Genomic DNA, 13,168 nt, shown 5'->3' with positions numbered 1-13,168 from the left:
CTTTGAACCTGGCTGATTTTCTGATATTCTTTTGTCAACCGACTCGTGTTGATGGAATCAGTCTATTGACCATTGGGTAGGGGAGAGGCTCCTCAAGGAAAGTTGATTGGGTCAGATTGACAAGTCTGTGCAGTCTATCCTCCTGCTTGTACATTAATGAACCCTTCTTAAAGGGAGCCAGAGGGTGGAGAAAAGATAAACTCTTAAATGGAGACCTGTGTGATAGGACAGCCAAACTGAGGTGCTATAAGCCACTTTTTATGTGCATGTTCACACATACGTGGCATCCATGTGATCAATTACAGAGCCAACCAATAAACTGCACTTATCATACACACTTGACTACCTCAGCTGTCTTCTCCTCACTAATCCATTTCAACCAGGGCTTTTTCTAACAGTCAGGACTTCTGAGCAGTTCCAACTACCACTAAAAACATTTATAAAAACCCCAACAACCTACCTCCATGGCTTATGGAATCCTTCCTCCTTTCCTCTGCAAACTAGGCTGGCAGGAGATGCAGAAAGGGCACAGATTAGTTCTGCAGAAGTAGAAGGAGTACCAGGAACTTTATACCATATTAAACTTTATACCATTAAAAAGGGCCTGTAGTGGATGGGAGATTTCTTTCCCAGTTAAGTAAAAAAAGCACCTGGGTTTCCAGTGGAGGGCAGGGGCAATCACACTGAAATCATTTTAAATGATCTAAAACCCTAGTCCTGCAAACACTTATGCATATGATTAATATGGCACAGAAGTCAAGTTAAGCAGATGTGTAAGTGTTTGCAGGATTGGGGCCAGAAGCATTTCCATGTATTTTGGTAAAGTATCGAGCACATACAGAATGTTCCTGAATGTTCCTCCAGGTCTTTGTCAGCTGTGAATAATGCAAACATCACATAATCATGCCAATAAATCCTTATTCCACACCATATCATCGTACAGTTCCTACACAATATTCTAGCTGCTGGAGTGCTATTGTTGCCTAAGAATTTCTAGTATCAGAGGGGTAGTCGTGTTAGTCTGCATCTGTAAAAAGCAACAAAGAGTCCTGTGGCACCTTATAGACTAACACATGTATTGGAGCATAAGCTTTCATGGGTGAGTACCCACTTCGTCAGACGCATGTAATAGAAATTTCCAGAGGCAGATATAAATATGCAGGCAAGAATCAGTCTAGAGATAACAAGGTTAGTTCAAACAGGGAGGATGAGGCACTCTTCTAGCAGTTGATGTGTGAACACCAAGGGAGAAGAAACTGCTTTTGTAGTTGGCTAGCCATTCTCAGTCTTTGTTTAATCCTGAGCTGATGGTGTCAAATTTGCAAATGAACTGAAGCTCAGTGGTTTCTTTTGAAGTCTGGTCCTGAAGTTTTTTTGCTGTAAGATGGCTACCTTTACATCTGCTATTGTGTGTCCAGGGAGATTGAAGTGTTCTCCTACAGGTTTTTGTATATTGCCATTCCTAATATCTGATTTGTGTCCATTTAACCTTTTACATAGGGATTTCTAGTTGCTTATAACATTCCACAGCATTCAGATTAGACGCAACTTGCCAGGCCTGATCTTTTTAACCCAAGGTGCTGGGGTTTTTTTTTAATCCAAAACAGTTCAGCCTTTTTTGAATGAGGAAGTTGGGAGCTGAGGGGTAGGGTTACCATACTTCCGGATTTTCCCGGACATGTCCGGCTTTCTGGGCTCCAAATCCCCGTCCGGGGGGAAATCCCAAAAAGTCGGACATGTCCGGGAAAATCGGGACATGCGGGGCCAGCGGCTGGGCCGGGGGCTCGGGGGCCAGCAGTGCGGTGCCGGGGACTGGGCCGGGGGCTCGGGCGCCGGGCTGGCGGTGCGGTGCCGGGCCAGGGACCGGCAGTGCTGGGTGGGCCGGGGGTGCTCGGCCGGGGGCCCGGAGGCCGGGCCGGGGACCGGCAGTGCTGAGCGGGCCGGGGGTGCTCAGCCAGGGGCCCGGAGGCCGGGCCGGGGACCGGCAGTGCTGGGCAGGCCGGGGGTGCTCGGCCAGGGGCCGGGCCCCGGGCCGGCACCCCAGGGCCCGAACCGACCCAGGCTGGAGACGCCGGGGGGCCAGCCTGGGCCGCGCCTCCTCCCCCCACACCCCCCTTACCTGCTTCAGGCTTCCTGCGAATCAAATGTTCGCAGGAAGCAGGGGAGGGGGCGGAGTTGGGGCGGGGACTTTGGGGAAGGGGCGGAGTTGGGGCAGGACTGGGGGCGGGGCCGGGGCCCCATGGAGTGTCCTCCTTTTGGAGGCTCAAAATATGGTAACCCTACTGAGAGGGGCAATTTCCCCAGTTAAACAACTGATTCTTGTGGCTTTTTTCTCAAAAGGATCTATTGCTGTAGAGGAAGTTGTAAGAAATGATCCAGGTACTGTAAGGTTTGAGGCCTTTTTCTGCAGCCATATTAGGACAACAACAGCCATGAGCCAAGAGGCAGAAAGTCACATCCTCACATTCCTTCTAAATTACATTAAAACAATGAAATATCAGGCTGTTAAGTTAAGGCGGTCCTGTCCTAATAGTACCCACCACCACCAGATAAAGAAACAGATCTTAAGATGTTTAAAGAAAACTTTGTTTGATAGCATTCTGTCTGGCAAGGAATCATTTATCACCAGTTGTGGTTGTGAAACATCTACTTCTTTATTGTTTTGCCTTTATGGTCCCCACTTCCCACAGCTCCAATTGGCTGGGAACGGCGAACTGCGGCCATTGGGAGCTGCGGGGCGGCCGTGCCTGCGGACGGTCAATGTAAATGAACTGTCTCATGGCCCATCAGGGTAATGTTGCCCACCACTGCCCTAGAGTGTGCAGGTAACAGTACTCTTTAGCTACTTCATTTAGGAATAGAAGTCTTTAAAGAGACAGATGCAACCTTGCATCCCCAAGACCTCAGCTTCAAATATTCCCAAATACTGGGGAAGTTCAGCTCCATTCCCCTGAATCCTGATACAGCACTAAATATCATGGCTTGGACTACTTTGTAATGATCATCCAATTACAATAGTGGTGCTGGGATAGGCTATGTCAGTGATCTCCATTGGTTAGTAACAGATCATTGTTTGTAGGGCCTGCCTAGGGCAGAGGTTCCCAACCTCTATTGTTGAAGAACAACTTTGTGACAGTTTCAAGGATGGACACCCACGCTGCCCCAGTACCCCATTTCACTATGCTTGGAACAGTTGCCATGTCCCTACTGCTTTCTGTCCATTCTGTCTCCGCGTCTCCTCTCCTGTTCTGTCTCCACTGCTCTTTTCCAGGTTTGTCTTGTTTTTTGCTCTCACTTTTGCTGTCTATTTGCATTCACTTTTTCCCTTTTTTTCCCCTTGGTTTTTGCTCCTTGTTGCTCCCTGTTCCACCCAACGTCTGTGTGCTGCTCAGAGTGAGAAGCATCCATCGGAGGCTCGTTGGGGTCAGGCTACACATCCTCACGGCTAAGTTGCGTTGAAAGAGCCAAGATACAAAGCATGGGTTGGTCCATTTATGGCTATTAGTCAGGATGGGCAGGGTTGGTGTCCCTAGCCTTTGTTTGCCAGAAGCTGGGAATGGGCGACAGGGGATGGATCACTTGATGATAGCCTGTTCTGTTCATGCCTTCTAGGGCACCTGGCATTGGCCACTGTCAGAAGACAGGATACTGGGCTAGATGGACCATTGGTTTGACCCAGGATGGCCATTCTGATTATCTTAAACTCCAGTCTGTAGCCCTGTATGTATTCTGCTCATATAGCCAGCTGGATTAGAAACTGCCACAGAAACAGGGAGGAAGGTAGGTTTCAAGGAGCTCCCAACCGCTTTACCCACAGCAGTACATTTGCAGTGGGGAATTGGAAGATTTCTCTAGCCCTGGACTATAAAACAGTGTCTGAGGGGGATCTCTCCAGGTTCTATTTCCCATTTAAATGCATTAGGTTGAAATTCCACTGGGTAACCAGAATACTTGAAAAATTCATTCTCTATGATTGAAGGCCTAATCCTGCAAACACTTAAGCATGTGCTTGACTTTAGGCAGATAAGTAGTGCCACTGGGTGAAATCCTGGCTCTACTGAAGTCGATGGCAAAATTCCCATTGACTTCAACAGGGCCAGGATTTCATTCATTAACTATAATGGAACTATTCTTGTGCTTCAAGGTATATACGCGCTTAAATGTTTGTAGGATCCGGGCTTAGATTATTACCTTAAACTCAGACACACAACAAGTATCTATATATTGGTCTATAAGTGGATCGTTTAAATGCATACTAACTGTCAGCACTTCAGAGATTCCTCTAGTGTAAATAGTTAGACAATGAAGATTTGCAAACTGCAGAGCTATTCTGAATAAAGACATGAACAGCAAAGTATTTTATATCCTTTTGCTATCATTTAAACATCAATTACATACAGCATTAAGACCAAATATACAGATTTTCATATGTATATACATTGATCAACATAGTGCACAATTTAAATTTATGTTACAATCAAGTGTACAAGTTTAAATATGGCTTTATAAACTAGTAGTAATAACTATGCTAAAATAATTTATGTCTCATGTAGGTTCACACACAAACAATGGAATGCAGCTGTACCACTAGATTCCCCGATTAGCAATGTGTTACTTCATGATGTTGGTAAACTTTTGTACACCGTATAATCAGTTGTAACCCCCCTCCACCCTCCCCAACACACACATACTCTATTTTCAGAGGTTCTCAACCTTTTTCTTTCTGAGCCTCCCCCCACCCCCGCCCCCACAACATGCTATAAAAAACTCCACGCCCCCTCTGTGCCACAATAACTGGTTTTCTGCATATAAAAGCCAGGACCGGTGTTAAGGGATAGCAAGCAGGGCATTGTCCGGGGCCCCATGCCACAGGGGCCACAACGAAGCTACATTGCTCAGGCTTCAGCTTCAGCCCTGGGTGGCAGGGCTCAGGGACCTGGCTTCAGCCCCATGCGGTGGGGCTTCGGCTTTCTGCCTTGGGCCCCAGCGAGTCTAATGCTGGCCCAGCTTGGGCCCTGGGCCCCTGAAACCTGCTCAAGGCCCCCTAGGGGACCCTGGACTCCTGGTTGAGAACCACTGCTCTATTCTGTCCATAACACGGTTGGATTATATATTATAATTATAAAAACTTTGGGTCCCGCAATTCTCAAATATTCTGAAAATATCAACCTGTATATTCTAGGAAAGATTAGTCAGAATAACAAATTATAATGAGAGGTGGAGGACCACACGCAAACACACTGTTCTGTAAGAATACCATTACAAACAGTGAAGTTGAAAAAGTAAGGGCTAAACCCTGCTTGTCGTACGCCAGTGAGTAGTCTGATGGAGGCAAATTGTTAACCGTGAGAGTTATTAGCCATTGGAATAGAGTAACAAGGGATATGACAGAATCTTCATCTCTTGGAACCTTTGGGTGAAATCCTGACCTCAGTGAAGCTAAGGGGAGTTTTGCTATTTACTTCTGTGGGGCTAGGATTTCACTCTAAGTCAAAATTAAATGTCTTTCTAAAACGTATGTTCTAGTTCAACCCCACATTGTTGGACTTGATGTGGGAATTATTGGGTGAAATTATATGGCCTGTGTTATGCAGAATAGACTAAATTATAAGCAGGCCAAACAGGGTTTGGCCCTAGAGATTCAGCAATAAGATTCCTGTGCTGTACACACATGCTTCATTTCTTTTCCCAGTACCGAATCATGGAACTTCAAAATCTATGCAAATAAGAAGCACTTTGTGTTACTGACTACAGAAAAGGAATGAAAGAGAGGCCCTCCATGATGACCATCAAAGTAAGGAGTCCTCAAAACTGCTGAGTCAGAGCTGATTACTTTTGCACATGTCTCTCCGCTAAGGCAAAGAAATTAAGACCAGAATGAGCAGTTCTCCCATCCCACCCACACATGGGCCTGATTCTGTGAGGTACAGAGGGTGCCTTCAGCTCCTACTGATTTAATCTGGAACATAAGAGGATAGGAACTCAGGATATATGGGACTGGATCAGTGACTCCAGCCCCTGCTCTCCCAGACAACCCCATCTGTACCTGGAATTGAAGGCACACAGTATCTCACAGCATCAGGCTCACTGATAAGTCTAAAACTAAACTCCTTGTGAGGCTGTCTGGACAAAAACCATTTCCAAAAGTCTCCTACCAGGTCTAACATCCTTTAATAAACACACCGACAGTTCTCCAGAACAAACACAGATCTTTGTGAAAGGACAGCCCAATAACCTCCTCACAGAATAGTTAACACCTATCAAAAGAAATATCTTGTCTATTTAGCTCTAAAGAATACCTGCAATTTATGGCACTATAAAGCTACTGTACATACTGTAACTGGGTGCTTCAAAGATCTACATAGTCAACTTTGTCTATGAGACATTATGGATGGTTAGACAGAGCTACCTTGACATTCCTCTAAACTGCAGTCACCAATGTACATATATGTGACTCATTGCTGTATTATGTACATCTGTTTCCACCTCCCAAACACTGGGGTAGGCAACATAATTTTGCATTTAATGAGCATAATTTGATGAATACAAAACATATCCATGGGGTACTCAGGTCAAAATCCACTTTAGTCCATCCCTTTCCACAGAATTTCACTTGCTGAGCACCCCTGCATAGATCTTTCCACATAACACGTTTTTCCCCCAGGCAACATTTTGTAAGGTTTATTACTTGACAGATAAAATCATTCCGATGGAAATAGCAGGAAACTGTCATGATCACTTGAGCAGACACCACTGACAAAAGGAAATTTGTGTCTGGACTGTTGCTAAAAAAATTTTCAGGCAATATTTTTCAAAGAGAAAATGGATTCAAAGGGACACTGTCAAGGTTTTAAAGATCAAAATGCATGACCTACAGGGTTATAATTGGATGGGGACAGTCCTCCAGTTTTTAAACATCGTTTGATTTGTTTTTTAAATCTAGCACAACATTCATGAGATTTTTGTAGGACTTCTAAACACAACAGTGCATGATTCCTCTCCTGACTGTAGTCAGAAACAGTGGGCTCTGCTGACGTTGCTGTTGGTGCTAATGGTTATAAACAAATCCACTTCAGCATGACAAGGTGCTATACAATATGAAGTTGCAATTGCTGTTAAACAAGAAACAAGCAAAACGTAAGAAGCTAATCACCCTTTGCCACATGGAAAAAGGGGCTAAAAATATTTATTCATCATCCTCAGAGGGTTTTATAAAAACAAACTTAAAATAATAATTAACAGTTGGACAGTGATATTATTAAAAACAAAACTGAGGGGGGGAATGCTCTGACTTTTAACAAAATAAAAATAAAGAGCCAGATTCTGATTTTACTTAGACGGTATAAATCAGGAGTGACTCCAGAGAAGTCAATGGAGTTACACTCACATAAAACAGTGTAAGAGCAGAGGCTCAGATTGTCTCTTTCCATTGTAAGAGCTGGGGAAGGAAACACCACATAATTCCACCCCCTCTTCCTGTGCAGAGCCCAGGCAGCATAAAGATCCTTCTACAGCAGCCAGGGAAGGGATGGGTGGAGCAAAAGAGGCACCTACCTGAGCCCTCTTTCGGTAAAGAAGAGGGGAGATCCATGTATGGAGGATTCTTCCATATATGGACCGGGAGGGAGGGGGCACAATCTGGACCACAATCAAATTCAGAGGGATGGATACTGATAGATTAATAAGTAATCCAAAATTCTAATCCACTATACTCCTCTAGTAAAGAATACTTCTGGCTGCCCCAGTTTCAGTATCCTACATTACAGACCTAAAGATCCACGTTTGATTCCCAGGGCCAACCTCTTGCATTGTGAGCCAGCACGGACTGTGACTGCTACGCAGGCAATGCATGTAGTGCCTGATCCTGGAAGATAGTAACTGTTTTCTGAGTGAGTTGAAGGCCCTTAGACCCATTCCTTCTGAATCAAAGGGGTATTCCATTTTCCCCCCTTCTGTGTTCTGTATAGTTAATCTCCATTTTGTCCCCTGATTTATTATCCTTGCCCTCACTATTACAAATGACTCTTGTTCTTTGGCTGAGGAAGCATGGCTAAGATTCTCTATGGAGCTTCTCAGCAAAGATATATTTCATCAGAGAGCTGGTCAAAAGAGGTAGGTATTTTCCATGAAAAATTTTGAAGGAAATGAAAATTTTGCATTTCTGACAAAAAAATTCCTAAAAAGTTTTAGCGGGGGGACTTGTCCTCTCACTTTTTTGCCATTTTAAAAAGAAGCAGGAAAGTAAAAATGCAATGTTTAATTTCTCATTTTTTGTCAAAAAACTAAAGATTTGAACCAAAACTATTTTTATGAATTTATTGTGAAGAGGCATTTGTTTTAGCCAAAACACATTTTCCATTGAAAAAAAGTGTGAACAAAATATTTTTTGACCAGCTCTAGAAGGAAAAACAGTTGCTATTTGTTTCTGAACAGGCTAAATTTAGGATAAAAATTTCCTGTCATGCCTTGAAAATATGACGTACATGTATATTTAACATACATACATAGTTTCTGCAATTTCTTCTAAATTTTAAATCAAAACAATACTTTAAGCAACACAAAAATGCACACTTTTCCAGGTTATCCATGATGAGGAAAATGTTACTAACCTCCTCCTTTAAAAAACCTGAGTTGCTCCTAAGAAACAAAAGGCATGGCATGTGTTGTAAATACATTCACACAACTGAGCAATACATAGACAAATCAGTGCAGCTAGAAAATCGCAGCGGATACTGACAAGGGCTGCTGCATTTGTAGTCTCTTTGGATCCTTACAAATTTTTTTAAAATGTTACTTTTCTAAAACAAAATGTGTTACTGTGCTTGTCAGTTTCAAGTTAAGCCTTCACTGGAAAATTTCTGGATATTCAGAATAAAAATAAAAATCTTAGCTCATAAAGTGACTATTGCACAACTTATTTTTCCAACCTAAATTTCAATGGAGATACTTCTATCTTAAATACACTTCCTCCTTCTTTAGGGACTAAATCTGCAATTCTAAGAGTAACAATTTTTATTCAAGTGGCCCTATTGATTTCACATGAACCTGTTGATACAGCAGACACATTGGTCCAAATATTATTAGACCAGTTTCAATCCAGGGAGGTGTTCCAGGTTTACACTGTTCTAACTGAGGTCACTGTGTCTGTGACTTCCATGGGAAAACTAGCATACGTAAGCTTTACTCACATGAATACGAGATGTAGGATCAGGGCTTTTCTCCCCACACTGTTTGCCTGCCTCTGTAATACAGAATTCTAAGTACTGGAGATACCGAGAATCGGCCATCTAAATTCAATCCCCTTCCCTCTCCCATTCCTGCTGTTGTGTGGGGTTTCTAATATCTAAAGACCACCTCCAGCAAGTGTTTGTCACAAGACATGACACAGATTTTTAATGATTTTGCTCTAACCACCTCTCTCCAAGGCGTACATATGGAAGCATCAAAATGCATGAGAATACACAACAGTGGGGGCAGGGAACCTTGTTAGCATTCTAGTCATTTGTAGTGAAAGGCTCCAGAGTGCTTTTATTTTTCACTCTCCCCAGAGATGGGAAGACACCAATAATCATATCCTCTAACTAGGTTTTTATTTGCCATTCTGAGTGAAAACGAGTCTAGTTCTCTATCAAGGTATAGAATATATCATACAGTTATAAGGGAGATTCTGTTCAGATAGGCTTGAGGTCAGGAATTAGGAAGAATTCAGATACCTAAGAACACGATGGACAGAATGCTGCTCTCTCACTGGTTGTACACCAGTTTAACTTCACTCATTTCAGTGGTTACTGCTGTTTATAGCAATGTGGGATCAGAATCAGACCCCATGAATTTAGAGGGGGAAAGTTAACCCTTAGGCTTCTGGTTAGATTGAATCCTTTCCCTTTATGATGGACCACAGTCACAGACAGATTTGTCAGCCTCCACAACTGGGGAAGATGCAAGTGCCTTATAACTCAGGTTAATCTTTTAGCTACAGTAGCTTATTGCTGTGACATCCGTTTTCAGCAGTGTACTCGATACCTGAAACTCAAGCTCCTGACATCAAAAAGTTGAAAAAACACTGCCTTCAAATATAGAGCTTTGAAAGTTAAATCAATATATAAACAAAACAAACAAAACAGATACAAACCAGGGTCACATCTGACATTTTTAAAGAATAAATTCCCCTCTCAAATGTGATTCTTTTGGTCAGAGTTCAACGTCTGAATTTCTTCAGGTAACACCTGGGTTAAATGATCTGTGGGGTTTCAAAGGCGTTTCCGACCAAGCATGTCTGTCCTTTTGGTTCCAAGGCTTTACCCTTTGTGTCCTGTGCTTTGTGCTTAGTTTGCTGACGTGGTTCCTAAATGCTTGGATTGCACCTTCCTCTCCATCATCTGCAAGTCAACTATAGCTCAGATTCATTCCCTGAATCGTACTCATCCGTGAGATTGGAAAGCTTTGATAGAAGCATGACTGCAAAGGAACGTCTGGCCTATTTTAAGAAACAAACACAAAACTATGCATCCCACGCTACGCAAGCCATCAGCTGTCTTCATAATAGCGGTTCCCACCTAAACACAAGGAGCAGTTGCCAGGGTGGCTGTGGATCTCCACATGTGAACTGTGACTCTCCCATTCCGGATCCACGGCCGGCTCTGTGATTCCCCGGAACAAGCATCTTCCAAGCTAGAGGGAGTCTTCACAATTAGTGAAAAGATCCACAAAAAATTAATTTTCTTTTAAAGCTTTGGGAAACTCCTCCATTTATTTTGAATTCTCAGTATTAGGAGAAGCAATAACAACCATGAGACGAGTCATCAACTGCCCCTTTTACTCTTAGCTGCCCAGAATACAAGATACAGGAACAAGTTATTTATCAGCTGCATGACTAGTAATGTTGCAAAGTGGTCCCATTCATGTAACAACTTTTCCTAAACCATGAAAGCCATGCATAAAACATTTTAAGGGACACCGTCAAGATTCGTGGACCCAAAATCTGATTTTTCTTAAATATATTTACAAACACCTTGACACACTTTAATTCCTCATATGCTTTTTCTCTGCTTGAAATCAGTGTCAGCATCCAGTCTGGCATGGGGAAATCCACACAGGCTACAGAACTGGCATAGCCAGCTAGTTCTCTACTACCCATTCCCACCCACCTGTTTATAGGGAGTGTGTCAGGTGCCCTAGACCCAATGTAAACGACCTACCTAGCCTTCCCATGTTGAGTTCTCCTCTGGCACTTCTGAGGATCTGGTATCTTGAATTTACATAGCGTCTTATACCCTGCAGCACTCCAAAGTGCTTTGCAAACTTTGCTAACTCATACACAAAAACTACAGAGCAGGGATCGGCAACCTTTGGCATGCAGCCCGCCAGGGTAAGGACCCTGGCGGGCTGGGCCCGTTTGCTTACTCTGGAGGGCTGCATGCCAAAGGTTGCCGATCCCTGCTATAGAGACTGAAGTGTCCAGCACTGCAATGCAGTTGACTCTGGGGAGGTGCATTCTAGGTGTTTAACTTAACAGTATCTAGCAAGACCAAACAACAGTTCGCACCAGGAAGTGGAAAGAACACTTGACATAATCGAAACTGCAAGGGGAATTTGAATGGGCAGAGTATATATACCTGAGATGGGGTTTAGCCAAGACTCCTAAACAATCTTCTAGGGGATTGTTAGGTAATAATTTAAAATACTTTGAAGTCTCCCTTTCAACTAAAAAAGTTATAAAACTGAAAGATTTCAAGCTATTGTACAGAATAGGAATTATAAAATGTTGCTTTTTGCATGAGCACATTTTCTTCTTGCCTTTATTGATGGACAGTCTGTGAAAGCACTGGAGACCAAACCCCTACTCCTCTCCTATACACACTCATGCGTAACGTACACACCCAGAGAGCAAGAAGCTGTTGAGTAAAGTTGCCCTGGCATCCTGTTGCATTAATACAGTGCAATCACTGCTTACCAAGGAGGGAGAGGGGAATTCCAATAAACCCTTTTCCCTTTCTATCAACCCCCTGCTGTGACCATGAGAAACTCAACACAAAGCAGTGCTCATGACCTCTCTGCTCCACCTGTGGTAGGTTTACTCGCATGATTTTGGAATCTGTTTTCAGTGGGAGCAATATGTAGGACTGAGATCCTGCTACTCTCTGGGTCTCTTGTTTGCCTATTTTTGTTCTAATTGTTTAACTTAGGCTCTATCTGAATGGATTTACAAAATGAAATAAGAGTGAAATAGTCCAGGTAGCATGTGAAATGTGTCAAGCACAATGATCTCTTCCACACTGGCATGAACGTGGGAAAGTTGGACTGGTCCCAAGAAGTGGCATTTCTGACACAAACGGAGAAGTGCTTGGATACATCACTTGCATTGTGCGTGATCTGTATAATCATCCATGTCCACATCAGAATCAAAGAGAGAGTGTCCAGTATAATCCGTGTCAGGGGTTTGAGAAATACTGTTCTCTGTCCCCTCCTCATCAAATGTTTCTGTCCTTGAATAAAAGCTGAAGTCCTGCAATGGGGTGTGAGGCTTGCTAGCTTCACTACTTTCCTCAGATTCGTACAAGGTGTTATCATCGTCCTGGTGCCACTCTGGCCAGAATTTCCTCCTTATTCTTTCACAGTACATAGCAAGGTTAATCAGTTCACCTGCAACATAGTAAAATAAGCCAGTGTAAATACTCCTAATCATTAATCCTGTGACCATGTTCACTGCAAAGAAAAGTCACAGGAGCTGTCTTAAAAGAAATCTTCCTGGCTTGTTTCCAGGGAGGCATTAGAGATCTCTTTCCAAAAGGCTAAGATACGATCAAACATAGTAACGGTGCCGTATACAAGTTCAGTCAAAGGAAAAATGCAAATGGTTGTGACTTGATTAACGTACCTGTGGTAAGCAGGGTCAAAATGAAAGGATTATGTCTGAGTGTGGCTATAAAGTTAAGCAATTAGAATTAATCTTCATGAATGTGACTCAAAGGGAAAAGATTACTGATTTTATAAATCTGTCACAATAAAATTGTTATGCATTTTGTACAAACCTGGCATCCAAAGTCAGAATTTGGCCATACATATTCTATGTATTTATTAAAAGAATGTCGTGCAATTGGAGGCAAATTTTGGTTTTGGACCACAAGATGGCAGTACTGTTTGCAAGATAAATTTGGCATTTGACACA

At 43.0% G+C, this 13,168-nt stretch overlaps 1 protein-coding gene across 1 annotated transcript in view; it reads right to left on the bottom strand.

The window, feature by feature from the left end:
- Positions 1–8,093: 8,093 nt before the first annotated feature.
- FAXC (failed axon connections homolog, metaxin like GST domain containing) overlaps positions 8,094–13,168 on the bottom strand; it is a 43,240-nt gene continuing 38,165 nt past the window's right edge. The window contains exon 6 of the mRNA XM_034765997.1: positions 8,094–12,642. Coding sequence (XP_034621888.1) covers positions 12,353–12,642 — 290 coding nt within the window. The 3' untranslated portion in view covers positions 8,094–12,352. The remainder of the gene's footprint in view (positions 12,643–13,168) is intronic.

Source organism: Trachemys scripta, chromosome 3 (genome assembly GCF_013100865.1).
Source record: "Trachemys scripta elegans isolate TJP31775 chromosome 3, CAS_Tse_1.0, whole genome shotgun sequence".
Classification (NCBI taxonomy): Eukaryota; Metazoa; Chordata; order Testudines; family Emydidae; genus Trachemys; species Trachemys scripta.
The sequence above is the reverse complement of the archived record's forward strand: the minus strand, read 5'-3'. Positions and strand labels throughout refer to the sequence as shown.